Source organism: Scedosporium apiospermum (assembly GCF_000732125.1).
Source record: "Scedosporium apiospermum strain IHEM 14462 chromosome Unknown SEQ_SAPIO_0099, whole genome shotgun sequence".
NCBI lineage: Eukaryota > Fungi > Ascomycota > Sordariomycetes > Microascales > Microascaceae > Scedosporium > Scedosporium apiospermum.
Window position 1 is genome coordinate 530,681 of NW_015971800.1, and position 12,898 is coordinate 543,578.

Sequence of the window (12,898 nt, forward strand, 5' to 3'; positions counted from 1 at the left end):
ACTCGGACTTCACCGGTACACCTTATTTTGATCTTTTTCTTTTGTTCCCCCCTCCGCTCCTGCTGTTTACATCGCCGCTCCCGATATTCCCCACAGACTCAACTGGTGAAGGAAACTTGGGCCTTGCCAAAGTCTACCTCATCCTTGGAAACACGACGGCGAGTACTTTGTAAACTACTTCGTACATTCGATCAAATGCAATTGTCCAATTGTACCATTGACTTTGACCTTGACCCATTTCCCTCCCCCACATCCTCCAATTCGATGCGCAACAATTTGAATTGATCCCTTGCTCTCTCAACTTTCATCACGACCCGCACACCACTACCTGACCTAGGCTCCTTTGACCCCCCAACCCGCCCATACCTCACGCCCTACCCTGCTTGCCTTTAGTCGTCCTTGCGTCCTGCCGCCGGGAACTCACCAGTTCCACCCGTCTTTCCGTTGCTATTTCTATTTTATCCAGGGATCTCCAGCCGGTCTGCCTTTGGCCTGAACATACGACTTGCTCTTTTCTGCTGTGGCTCTCGTTTCCATTGACTTTAGCACTTATCACCTTATTTTTCATTAAACTCTCCCACTGCCGTCTACTACCTGCCTCTTACGCGGGTTGGCCTGGCTAGGCCTATACTACTATAACTGTGTACGAAGTACGCGCCTCTGCTCCGCTCAGCAGTGGACACTAACACAGTCCGTGCTGGTCTTGGCTCTGGGGTTCCATCCGTTTTCCTTGACACCCACGAGACCTGGATCAAAATCTCGCGCATCGCTGTGTTAGGTTTGGCTCCGGGTCTAGTTTGCAGGGACCTTCTCTGTCTCCCGCCCCTGGCATTGGCATTGGCGCTGGCGTTAGCACTGGGTTGGCATGGGCATTGGCATACTTCATAGGTGGGCACTAGCATCATTCGAACGACAACCACCCCCCCTTGCCGGCAACTCCTCTTCTCTCCGCCACTCTGCCGCCCTCTTCGACGGTTGTCAGCATCGTCGACTTCCCTCCGGTCAACGGTGACCTGGCCGGTGCACGCGATATCCCCCTCCCCAATTATTACACTAGTTAGCTCAGAGGCTCATTGCCCCGGGCATCGGGGTCTAGGCCCACCCCACCCACCATTGACCTTGAAAATTCGATCTGACGTACGAAATACCCTTCCCTTCCCTGCCTCGGTCTCGGTCGAACGAAGTTGAGGTGAAGAAGTACCGCTTGTGCTCCCACCTTGACCCTCACACCTCTCGGCATAAAACATCCCCATAAAAAAGCACCAAGGCGCGAAGAGGAGCAACTCGCTAGAGAGGCGTTGGAGCGAGAGTGGGAACAGGAAAATCAGAAGCAGAATAAGAAAAAAGAGAGGGAAAAAAAAAAAAAAGGGAAAAACAAAAAGAGGGGAGAAATAAAGCCACATTGAACCTTGTATCAATTACACGTTCATCCCAAATCCCCTCCCAAGAAGCCAGAGGCGGTCGGTCCTCTGCAAGGAGAGCAGCACCAGCAGCCAGCAGCTCAGAGTAGCTTTATGCTTGAAACTCATCCCGCCCCGGTTGTCTCCCTCGCTGCTCTATTTTTATAGTTCCAGCATACTTCATCGCTCCGACACCCCGTCACTCATTGCCAGCTCGACCCGTGTGTTCTCGGCCCAAACTCGCCTTGTAGCACGTACAAAAGAGCAACATCAATTGAAACCTTAGCTTGGGCAGAACAGACGCCTCCGTGCGGTTCTCGGTCAATCTCATCCGCCCACCCATCTACGCTCACACCGGTACTTGGATGTGCCACACTTTTCCCAGAATCTTCACTTCCTTTTCGGCCCCGTCAACCGAGAATTCGCGTCATCCGCCCGGGATAATCTGATAATAGAGCGCGCCTATTTCTGGCGCATTGGCTCTTTAACCTCTGTGCACACCCCCGCCCCCACCATAGCCGTTAGGTTTTTTTTTTTGCTCTTTTTTTTTTTTCTTGGATAATCTTCCCTCCCACACCTTCACCTCCAGCGTCGATCTTCCTTTTACTTCTCCCTGTCACTCTACCCTCTGGTGCTTGGGAAGGGGTCCCCATCCGCCTTCTTTTCTCCTCCTCCCTCCTACCCCTTCCGGCCCCTTCGCGTTTGCGGCGCGAACCGATTCCACCTCGCTTCAAACGACCTTCTTTCGCGCCGCCTAGTTCCGCAACTCGGCCGCCTCCTCCTTCCTCCCCTCGACGTGCCGCTGCTTTATAATGTGCTGTGGAGAGCTGTAGATAGTTGGAATCAAGCATGCACCCAGCTCCGAGCCTGGCCGAGGCGCCCCCGAAGACCGATGAATCGAGGTCCCCAGCCCCTCCGCCCGGGCACGGCGGTCCTCCAGGCGGCTCAACTCAGCAGCCACGGCCTCCGACCCCTACCCATAGCCAGTCGGTTTCGCCACCATTGAGAAAGGATACCGCTTCCTCTATCTCCACCCAGGCCTCCGGGACCTCCACGGCGCCCGGGACTGCCCGTCTGTCGGTCGAGGGTGCCAACAGCAACACATCGTATAGTGCCGAAACTTCCCCCACTCCGCACCAGTCCATTTTCTCTGTCAAGGATGGCTCCGACCTCTCTAACAACCGTCGCGCCAGCAGGAGGCGGACTGGTCCCTTGTCCCAGCAACAAAGAGAGAAGGCCGCTCTCATCAGAAAGCTAGGCGCCTGCTCTGAGTGCCGAAGACGTCGTGTCGCAGTAAGTGTTGTACCCCGTGCATGACTTGTTTACATAAACCCCAAATTCCACTTCGCCGTTCTTCGTTCTTCTTTTCCTTTATCCGGCGCAAGCGCAATGCTGCCTATAAGCCGCCGCACCAACGGCCGGTTTGTGGTTCAAGGAGCTCGCTAACATCGTACCTCTTGCTGTGGTCGTTCTGAGTTATAGTGCCACCCAAGTCACCATAATATGACCTGGGAGGATGCCGTGAAGAAATATCAGAAATATCACCGGTCGCTAAGCCCGAATATTCCAGACATTGCGCCTTTAACAGGCGCTAGGCCGATCAGCCCAGCACCGACGACAAACCACAGCCCTTTAAATCACAACAACCATGTCAACGCTGTCTTCAGGAGAGACTCCTCAGATGCTATGGATATTGACTCTGGGCCCGCACAAAGCCCTACCCAATCACCTCCGCAGAGCGAGTCACGGCTTCGCACGCCTCTCCCATCCGGAAAACCCCCCGCAGTGCCGGGCATCGACAGCCTCCGAGCTGTCCTCGAAAGCCACGCTTCGCGAATCTTTTCAACCCCCCACCGGGGGCGCTATTCAGCGGCACAAGCGCTCCTTCTCTACTGGCAAGATGACGATGACGAAGTGCTGAGTGCGACTGTGCAGGACCTGGCCGATGTCTTCGACAAGCAGTACAGGTATACGTTTCAAAAACAGAAGATCCCGTCGCCTTCGGATGAGTGTAGGAATCCGCTGCGTTGGCTCCTGCAGCAGATAACCGCCTTCGCGGATGACCGGGATCAACGCGATGTCCTAAAAATTCTCTACTACAATGGGCACACCTATCTCGACCGGAATAAAGAGATGGTACTTGCAAGGTAAGATACGCAATACATATTCCCTTCGCAGAAGGATCATGCGAGTGATCCGAATCTAGCCGTTCTATTTTGTTGTGTCGCATGGGACTAACTGGGTGATATATGTAGTTCCCGTGACAGGGAAAAGGCGTCAACCATACGGTGGAGCGGTATCCAGCAGATCTTGGAAGAGGCCTGCTCAGACACGCTCATCATCATGGACGCAGCGTATTATCCTTCGCCAAACGTCGAGAGGAAGCAGGGCGTCTTGGAGCTGATCGCCGCCGCTTCATCCGAAGAGCATTTCCAGTTGCTCGATCGGTGCGCATTCACCAGAGCCCTAACAGAAGAGCTTCGAAATAAGGCCAGGGGGCCCAACCATAACTCGTTAACGGCAGCCCACCTGCATGCCAAGCTTTTATCCATGTATCCAAAGATGATCCAGGACCAGAATCCCGAACGTGAATGGATATCGAGCATTCCTGCTCCTCTCCACTTACAGATTACGGGCAATCCCAGACTTCCTTCTATCCAACTGTGCCGTCTCCACAGGACTAGCCTACCATTCGCGGCGGACCACATGGGCCCCCAGATTCATCTGTCGATGCGGCTGAAGGATGATTTCTTCGACATCGAGAACTGGGCAGAGTGGTTACGTGTGATGCCTGATGGTGTCCGGGATGTCAAGGTCGAGGGCCAGCTCCCGTTGCTCAAATAGAGACCAGTAGGGTTCTATTGTCCGTGTCAGCTACCTATTATTTTTCCTTCCCCCCCCCCCCCCCCCCCCCCTCTTTTTTTTTTTTTTCGTTTTGTCGTCGGAGTCGAGGACCAAGTGTTATACCTACGATGCCCAGAACATAGACGACGAATACTCAAAACGGAGCACTTGGGGGTCTGGTGGCCGATTCGATTTCCTTATGTAGTCGCATCTTGGGGTGAAGAGCGTTGATGGTTTGAAGGGGACGATGTTTGCTGCTGTCTGGCTTACACAACCCCCGAGTATATGAGATGAGTCCATGACTGAGACGAAAAAAAATATTTAACTCTCTCTTCTCAATTTTCATAGCTGTTATATACTTGCCATTCTTGTACACATCGGGGACGCATCAGGTTCTTTGTCTATTTCATATTCTGTGTGTGACACTCCCCTCGTTTCCTTTGGTTTCATCAGAGTTTGCCCAATTCGTTCCGTCTTCTCTTTTGATTGAATACATGTGTTACGGTTCGCAGAGGGCACAGCATTTCAGAAATGGCAGTTCCTGAGAGATTGATATTGGAGTTTTTGAGTGATAGCATATGTTAGGCGTGGAGGTAATGAGACTGGCATCCTATAGTACAAGCATGAATGAATACCAAATAAAATGATCACTTTTATGGCACTAGAGATATTCTTTGTCGCCTGGCTGCTTCTGGTCTTGATATGATCCGGAGCTGCCAGGTGTGGGGGCCGGTCTTTGATATACGGTATTGCACTTACCGATATTGGTCGCTTTGTCGCCGTCTCGTCAGACGCCGGACCAGGGCGCCTTGAAGAAGAAGGCGAGACTTGAAGCATGGAGCTTGGCAGTACCGTGAGTCGTACGAAAAGCCGCACCTTCTTTCTTATTACCGACGATGTCAATGTATTGTCTACATCTATGAAGGGGACAAACTACCAAGTCCTGTGCTCCTGCCTCTCTATCAATTCTGGGCAATGCAATACAAGTTACACGTTTGCACGTTGATAAGCTGACTGACGCCTCCGTTGATATCGAGATGAAGATATTGCACTGAAACCTTAGGCATAATCCATTTTCCCGACATATACTACCGTCTTCAGGTTTGCCTGCCGGCAATGATCTCAAGACGTGGTGTGATCCCAAAGGTCCATGCCGTTCGACGTTGGCACTTTTACTCTCATTCATCTACCCTAGATCTGATTAAAAAGTATTTGTGAAATCTTGATACAAGGCAGAGAGCCTTTCCTCTGGATACACAGGAATGCCTACCACTATTCCCAAACAGGTATGTCCAAAAACATAAAGACAATGCGCTCGCGAAATACCAAACCGCAACCTTCAAATGCTGTCCAAATTAGCCCCTACCCAAATTCTATTGGAAATCCAGAAACAAAGTGGGAAAAAAAAATGCTATGAGAAGTAAGAGTTGCAGTGCAGATGCATCATTAGAAGCGAAAAAGAAAACTTGGACTCTCATCCACAACCGGCCGCGGAGCTTACGACCGGAAAACAAGCCAAGTAGTAGCGGCCACGACGAGCCACAGAGACGCGGACGCACCAGTCCTCACACCCAACGATTCAGTGGTGCCCGCGTTGAGCAGGAGACTGGGCTCATAAGTGGACACTTGGGTGGTATTAAGACTTCCGTTCCAGCAGTAGCGGCTAAAGCAGTCTTTACAGGCCTGCGGTGGTTCGGTGCCTGTGCGGTCGAAACTGCGGCTGAGAGTGGCGCAGGCGACGCAAGTCGGCCACTGGCTGTCCAAAGTTCCGTTTCCTCGAGTGGCGACGTTGAAGCCGTTCTGGACAATGGCATTACGTTCCTCGATCGTGTACGTGGGGTCGAAGGTGGAGACGTTGGAGAAGGTGGAGAGGGGGGCGTTGGGGATGTACACGATCAAGGGTGGGACGGTCGACCCAGATGAGAAGTTGGCGACGGAGCAGCCGAAGAACGTGGGTTGCTGATTGAGCTTCAGATTGATGAAGGTGTTATCGTCAGGGACGGCGGGGAATTGCGTGCCGTTCGCGATGGGATCCATGGAGCGTTCGTAAGTAGCGCGGAGGGCAGTGCCGTTGGGCCAGCTGTAGGTCGTATCGGCGCTTGAGTCGATGGCGAAGACAACGTCGACGTTGCGGAGAGGCTGGATGACGGGTTGAAGGGGGATGTTCTGGAGATCCTCGCCGCCGTCGACAAGGCTGAGTTCCTCCGAGGTGCCGATGGAGCTGAGCTGGGTGTTGTACCCCTTGAAGGGATTGGGCACATACTGCGCGATGTCATTGTTCTTTTCGTCCAGCCTTGTGAAGAACGACTTAATAGTGTTGGCGATGTTCTCCGGGACGGTGTCCGGGAATGTAGTAAGCAAGGCCATGTTGAAGAGGGATGACGATGTGCCCATGACGAAGCCGAACTGGTCGAAGCCCCGGACGCAGTGCCCGGTGCTATTGATCGAGCCACCGTTGAAATCGCTTCCAATGTACCTCAGGGGCGCGAAGGCGGATAGGGTCGGATCCCACGAGCCTAGCTCGAAAGCACTGAACTCGAAAACGGTCGAGTTGAGGTTGACGATCTTGGTATTCGGCGCACGGCCGTCGGCAACGAGAATGGGGAACGGGGTGTCTCCATTCTTGAAGTCTTCCGAGTCGGAGATGGACGAGAAGGTGTAAGCAACACCTCCCTCCTCGCCGCGGAGCAGCTGGTAACTGAGAGCGCGACCCCAAAAGTCTGTGATGGAAGTTTCGAATCCAGCTTTATCCTTGGAAGAAACTTGGGACAGGATATCGCTCCAGTACCTGGCAGTGTCGAGGACTCCGATTAGCGCCGTGGATGGCGGTCCAGTGAGAATAGAGTCCTGGAACTGCCAAACATTCTTGTCGTTCTGCAGCGACGGAATCGTGGAGAAGTTGTTGCCGAAAATAGTGCCCACAAGCCAACCACCGCCCGACAAGCCCGCCAAATACGTGCTCGCCTGGAGGAGTCCAGAGATTCCTCCGTCTCCGCCCGTTCGCTCATCAGCAGCAGTGATGAAACCCGCACCGTTGAGAAGCGCACGATATCCGCCGCCAGACGCCGCAATCGCTACCCTCGGATAGGCGTTATCCTTCTGGAGATACGAAGCGTAATCGAAATTGGCGACATTCACACGCTTGAAGAAGTTGTTTAGCGCGATCTTAGTCTTCGGGTCTCGAGCTTTCAGCCAGTCCGTCTCCTGCGTCGAAAGAGATAACCCCTGGCGCACTACCGGGCGCGAGGACGGACAGTCGACGACCGCCGGCGCATAACCCCCTGATGGAGAGTCCGGCGCGGCGCGTGGGAGGTGAAGGTGATCATCGTGAGGTTCGGTCTGGCCGGATGCGCCGGAAGATATGAGCCCGGCGCCGAGCGCGAGCACGGTGCTGAGCTTCATGCTGCGCGATGTTAAAGCTTGCCTAATCGAGCGATCACAAAGGAAATAAGAGGCTGCTAACCACCTCTTGCTTTTCGCTAAAGGTAAGAAATATAGCGAAAAGGGAAGGGAAAGTGAGGTTAAAAGCCGGATTCCAGAGCTTAAGATGTTTAACGTCCCTCCAGTGGAGCTAGGCTCGTGCTTGACGCCAAGTCTGAAACGTTCAATAAAAATTGAATGGGCATACGTCTCGTATTAATATAACATTGACAGATCCATTAAGGGAGGGATCCGAAGAAGGATTCCATTGAACCTTATGGGGATATCCTATTTTTTCCCCCGAACTAAAGGAACAAATGTCTGGAGCGTCCCAACATCCAACCGTCAGGATGAACTCGTCATCGTAACCCTTGGCAGGCAAAGACGCGTTGATCCTGTCTCGGACCTATACCGGGATAGGCAATCAGTTGGCCCACCTCAGGATTGCTAGGACGACCGAACCCTTGCAGCAGCTCAGCCAAGCTCCCGAACGGGTGCGTAGTGCCGGTATGGAAATTAGACGCTCACGAGCGGTTATACCACTTTTTGACAAGCTTACCGTCCTCGAAAACAGTCCAATGAAGCGCTGTAAAACGGACGAACAGCTGCAGTATTTTGGGGGGGGAGGGAGCATAGCCTTTTGGCATCAATTATGGGCTTCTTCCATATTGCTTACTGTGGGCTGTTCACCGCCAGCTCCAATCCACGCCTTCCTTCGTCTTAGACACTGGTACCGAGGTAACATATCAATGGGGTCGCATAGGGCTGGGAGAGTTCTTCGTTAGCTCCGGATCAGTGCTGCATGTAACCCGGAGGCGCTGGCGTCGGGCGCCGCAAGTGACCTCATCGGGAATTTGGACCCCCCGGTACCGAAAACCAGCTGAGCCCTCTTGCCTTTTGCCATGCGGCGGCTAGCGGCCCTTTTCTTGCGAATCGAGGGGCTCGGTTGGGGGTGAGAGCGCGGCAAGGATCCTACTTTGGACAAAGCTGACTGCAGGGACTTTTTGAATTCCCTTACGCATACTTGTAAGCCAGGAACGAAGAGCTTTGGCATTTTACTGGGGGTTTTGACGTGGCGTGGCAGAAAGGCCAAGCCCGACACTTCCGGGGACTGGGCTCAGAAACAAGTTGGATTTCGTATTCTAAAAACTCTCAAATGGCATTAAACGAGTTCTTCTTTCCACCCAACATGAGTGAGAAACCAAGGGCAGTTTGTACGAAGTAGGAGGGTAACCCATGGGCCGGGTACGACTTAAGACAGTCAGGATGAAGTGATCTGGTGCTATGTAGGTTCTCGCCCTTTTTAGGGATAGATTTCCCACGATACTTGGGCTTTGATTCCGGGTAGAGGCGGATCCGTTGACACACAGCACCACCTCCGCGGAACTGACGCTACCTGTTTTTATTCTACAAAGTATGTATTGGGGCTAGATTATGATTATAAATCCTGTAGTTGAAGAACCCAAGGTGTCTCAACCTCGTGCATGCTTTTTGTCATTTTCCTTTTCTCTCTTTTCCTCCTGGACGAGCGGAAAGGCTTTTGAGGGTTCGGTGGCTTGGCTTCGAACTTTAACAATGGGATGGGCAGGGATGGGAGTTGCAGGGTCTGCGGGGCAGACATGTTTAACACTGGTTTCGCCCGGAATGTGACCAAAGGGAAGCGGGACGAAACGGGATGGCATGAGGACGACTCCAGTTCTCAGTAAGACCCTGACATGATCCAAGTCATCGTGGATCATTACTGCGAGATGCGAAGAATGAAAAAAAAAAAGAAAAAGTAAAAAAGTAAAAAGAGAAAAAAAAAAGTAAAAGAGAAAAAAATATGAGAGAAGCGAAAAAATGAAGTTGCTTCCACACGGATTCGAACCATGGATCTTCGCATACCTGAGAACTTACAAGTGCGACGCCTTACCGCTTGGCCATAGAAGCCGAATTTACGAAATCCCGGCTTAATCGCCAATACGTAAGTTTCTCCCCCGGAGTGAACAAGCTTGTTTTCGAATGTCCATCCGAACAAGATGAGCATGTTCCCAAAAGAAAACGAACAACAGAAAGAGGGACTAATGGATAAATAAAAGACCCCAAAAAGTCCTGTCTTTATATCTAGCTGTGCGGTCATGGAATCTGACAAGAAACAATAGTTTACCTGGGGGGAAAAATACAGTGATTAACAGGGAGTGATTGCCATGCTTGTCTGGATAGCGCGGAAACCTCCACTGTTTGGGCGGGGGAGTGACCATTTATCACTACAGGCACAAGACAACAACCCGTTTGATCGGATCATTACTGCCTACGTCCTATAGCACGAAGAACCAAAGGCAATACAATTATATCAAGTCCGTCAAGCAGCCAGGCGCCAATCAATAATTTATTCGTGCTGTCCCTTGCTGTACCTTGATTGTAATCGGTGTCACAGTGAAGCAGCTGAGGAGGATATCTTCCAACTAGAACTCTCATCCACCACGGTTGCGCTGTTCAACCATAACAGTTGGCACTATGACATCCCACCACGGCCATCAATCGTCCTTTGAGGGCATCATTCATTTTTCCTCGAGGCTGCCGCTGGAAGAAAACAAGCGTGCTCGAGCGAAACGCAAGTTCTATCACATCATCAACCACTTTGAAGCTACGAGTACGAAGGGGAGCATCAACCCAAGTGACGAGTACAACCGCCCGAAGCTCATCCGCCTCATTTACGAATATGCACGCTCGGCGGAATCTCAAGATATTTTTCTGCAGGCCTTTGCGCAGGCACTAGAGCTTTCCATGGACCATGAAGATGATGTAGATTTTGGCAGTGGCCAACTAGAGGAGCCCCTTGGCTCGGCTTTGTACCGTTTTGCAGACCATCTCTTCGACCACTTCTTCTTACCCTGTAGGGCTAGAGAAATTTCTCCTCTTCTTGGCTGTCATCTTCCTCTGTTCGCCTCTGCTGACATTCTCCTAGTACGAGCTTCTACCAAGAAGACGCCTCAGCCTTCCCCGGCGTACCATTCTGCAATACAGCAAGCGCAAGGAGGAGGGGTCCAAGACTTTGTCGGAACGCCAGGCCGGTTGTCAGAGCTTCGGGGTGACTGCCTCATCCGCGGCCGCAATCGTTGCGTAATCAGCCGCCGCTTTGACGTAACGGAAGCAACAAGGCGTATTAGAAGGAACCGCGACGATGCGGCAGATGATGATGGGAATAAGCTTGGAGACGAATCCCACTTCGAGGATCTAGAAGTGGCTCATATCCTTCCCCATGCACTTACAAGGTGGAACAGGGCTCCGAACTGGTTGGTCTCTGATATTTCACGGCGACAAGGGATCATCTTGACTGACATCTTGGTTAGCATCCTTTGAAAAAAGCCGCGCTCGGTATCCTCAATATGTTCGACAATGGTGTAATCCACTTAATTGAAGGTGACGATATCGACCGGCCGCGGAACGCTCTCACGCTGACCCATAATCTCCACCTCCTTTTTGGTAACTTTGAGGTTTTCTTCCAGCCTTTATCCGACGCAGAGCCACACACCTACCAAATCCACTCCTTTCTCCCTCCTCCTATCGTCCGAGGTCTACTTCCCGTCACGCGCACGCTCTTCCTCACCGAGAACCGGACCATTGAACCCCCTTCGCGGCGACTTCTCGAACTCCACTGTGCTATCGCTCACATCCTTCACCTTTCTGCTGCTGGAGCTTATATTGATAAGCTGCTAGATATATGGAGAAGAAGGGCATATCGGCAGATGGGTCGACCGAATTGGGTCGCCTTGTGACCCTTGGATTGGGCGGGTGGTTGGATGGAAGTGTCTACGCCTAGGGAAGTGTTCCCTATCGATACCCTTCAGGCGGACATCGGACGGTTCTGCGAATGGTTTGCCCGCCTTAAATGAGGCTGCCTACTCCGTGCAATTCCTACTGCTCCTATTGCTGCGCGGGCTCAGCAGCACGTTCCCGAGTCCGGCGGCATTAACCGGACTCTTTCGTTATCGCGGCGGGGCTAGATGATCCTGGTGTCAACGCGGATGTCAAACGCACCCTTGAAGGCGTGCGAGACTATTGTTAACGTATGCGTATCTTGGTACATGCGCGACCGCGACGTACTCCCGCAGCTTTACGTCCAGCCAATCTTCTACTACTTGAGCCATCGCCAATCAACCTCCCCGCAGGCATTCCGTCAGTTGCCACTATGCCCATAGTATTCGGCCCCAGTCGCGCAGCTTTCGCGATTGCGCCAACCCGAAAGAAATATACTCCGTCGCTTGCAGGAAGATTAATGCCACTGGACTGGTGGGACCGGCCCAATAGTAGAGGGTGTCAGCAGGCTAGCCACACACCGCAGCTGGTGTCGGCTCGCCCCATGCCTCGCAGGATAGGTTATTGACATCTTTTGATGTCAGAAAAGCTGATATGCGCCCCAAGGCCGATCTTGTTCATCGGTTTACTCTGGGAAGTCTGGAGATTTGTGATTCCCTATGGTCAAAATAGCCTCCTCTCTGAGCGCCGACTGGAAGCTCCGAAGGTTGGTGGCTACCTTCGCCACTCGATTTCCATAGGAGCTGTGCCTGTTCACACCATCGAAAATGATCTAAAAAACCATCTTTCGCGTATGCTTTGTCACGGGCCTCACATGTCCATTTCACTCCTCTAGAGCCAATGATCTATTTTTCGAGCGCGAGTTGACACCCGGCGCACGACATTCCGCGTTCGACTTTGTTGGCTTGTCTATCATAATAACGAAGCGCACACGATCCTATAAAGCGGAATTTTTGACCGTTCACGTCCTGTGATTGTTGTGGTACCGTATGCTCCTGCTGTCCGGAAACCAACATGGCTTGGTAACTAGAAACAACTGTAATGCGGGATTTGTATTCGGATTCCTCCATCGTATAGATCCCAGGTAAAGTCTTGAATGACTTCAGCTGGTTTAATTCGGCTTTAGCCAGCTGGAATTTCTTCCGGATAGAGGAAAGAGATTTCACTTCCGTTTCCGGGGCGCCTTGGAGGCATTTGAAACAGCACCGAGTCCATGTCAGGAGTGAGATGAATCCGGCGAATTCGCCGCAAAGGCTACAAGCCTTGGTGCATAGTGCAGAGTAAAAGTCGAATAGGGAAACAACGGTGGCAAGCCGTGTTCGTAACAGCGCGCAGAAAAGGTTCAGCGCGTGCGCGACTACCATCTGATATGGCTTCAGAGAATCTACTGTCTGTCTCGATGCGAGATTCGTTTGTCGAAAATTGAATAGAGATTG

At 52.1% G+C, this 12,898-nt stretch overlaps 2 protein-coding genes and 1 pseudogene across 2 annotated transcripts; 2 read left to right on the forward strand and 1 right to left on the reverse strand.

Annotated features, from left to right (window-relative positions):
• Nucleotides 1-2,249: 2,249 nt before the first annotated feature.
• SAPIO_CDS5601 (uncharacterized protein) lies at nt 2,250-4,244 on the forward strand (the record flags this gene model as incomplete). Its single annotated transcript, XM_016787898.1, has 3 exons — nt 2,250-2,693; nt 2,883-3,547; nt 3,656-4,244. The coding sequence occupies 3 exons, from the start codon at nt 2,250-2,252 to the stop codon at nt 4,242-4,244; spliced, it is 1,698 nt and encodes a 565-aa protein (XP_016642213.1).
• A 1,497-nt stretch (nt 4,245-5,741) lies between these two features.
• SAPIO_CDS5602 lies at nt 5,742-7,646 on the reverse strand (annotated as a pseudogene; the record flags this gene model as incomplete).
• Nucleotides 7,647-10,160: 2,514 nt separating this feature from the next.
• SAPIO_CDS5603 (Uncharacterized protein) lies at nt 10,161-11,422 on the forward strand (the record flags this gene model as incomplete). The annotated part of the gene is made up of 3 exons (XM_016787899.1): nt 10,161-10,539; nt 10,612-10,886; nt 10,997-11,422. The coding sequence occupies 3 exons, from the start codon at nt 10,161-10,163 to the stop codon at nt 11,420-11,422; spliced, it is 1,080 nt and encodes a 359-aa protein (XP_016642214.1).
• Between the last annotated feature and the right edge of the window lie 1,476 nt (nt 11,423-12,898).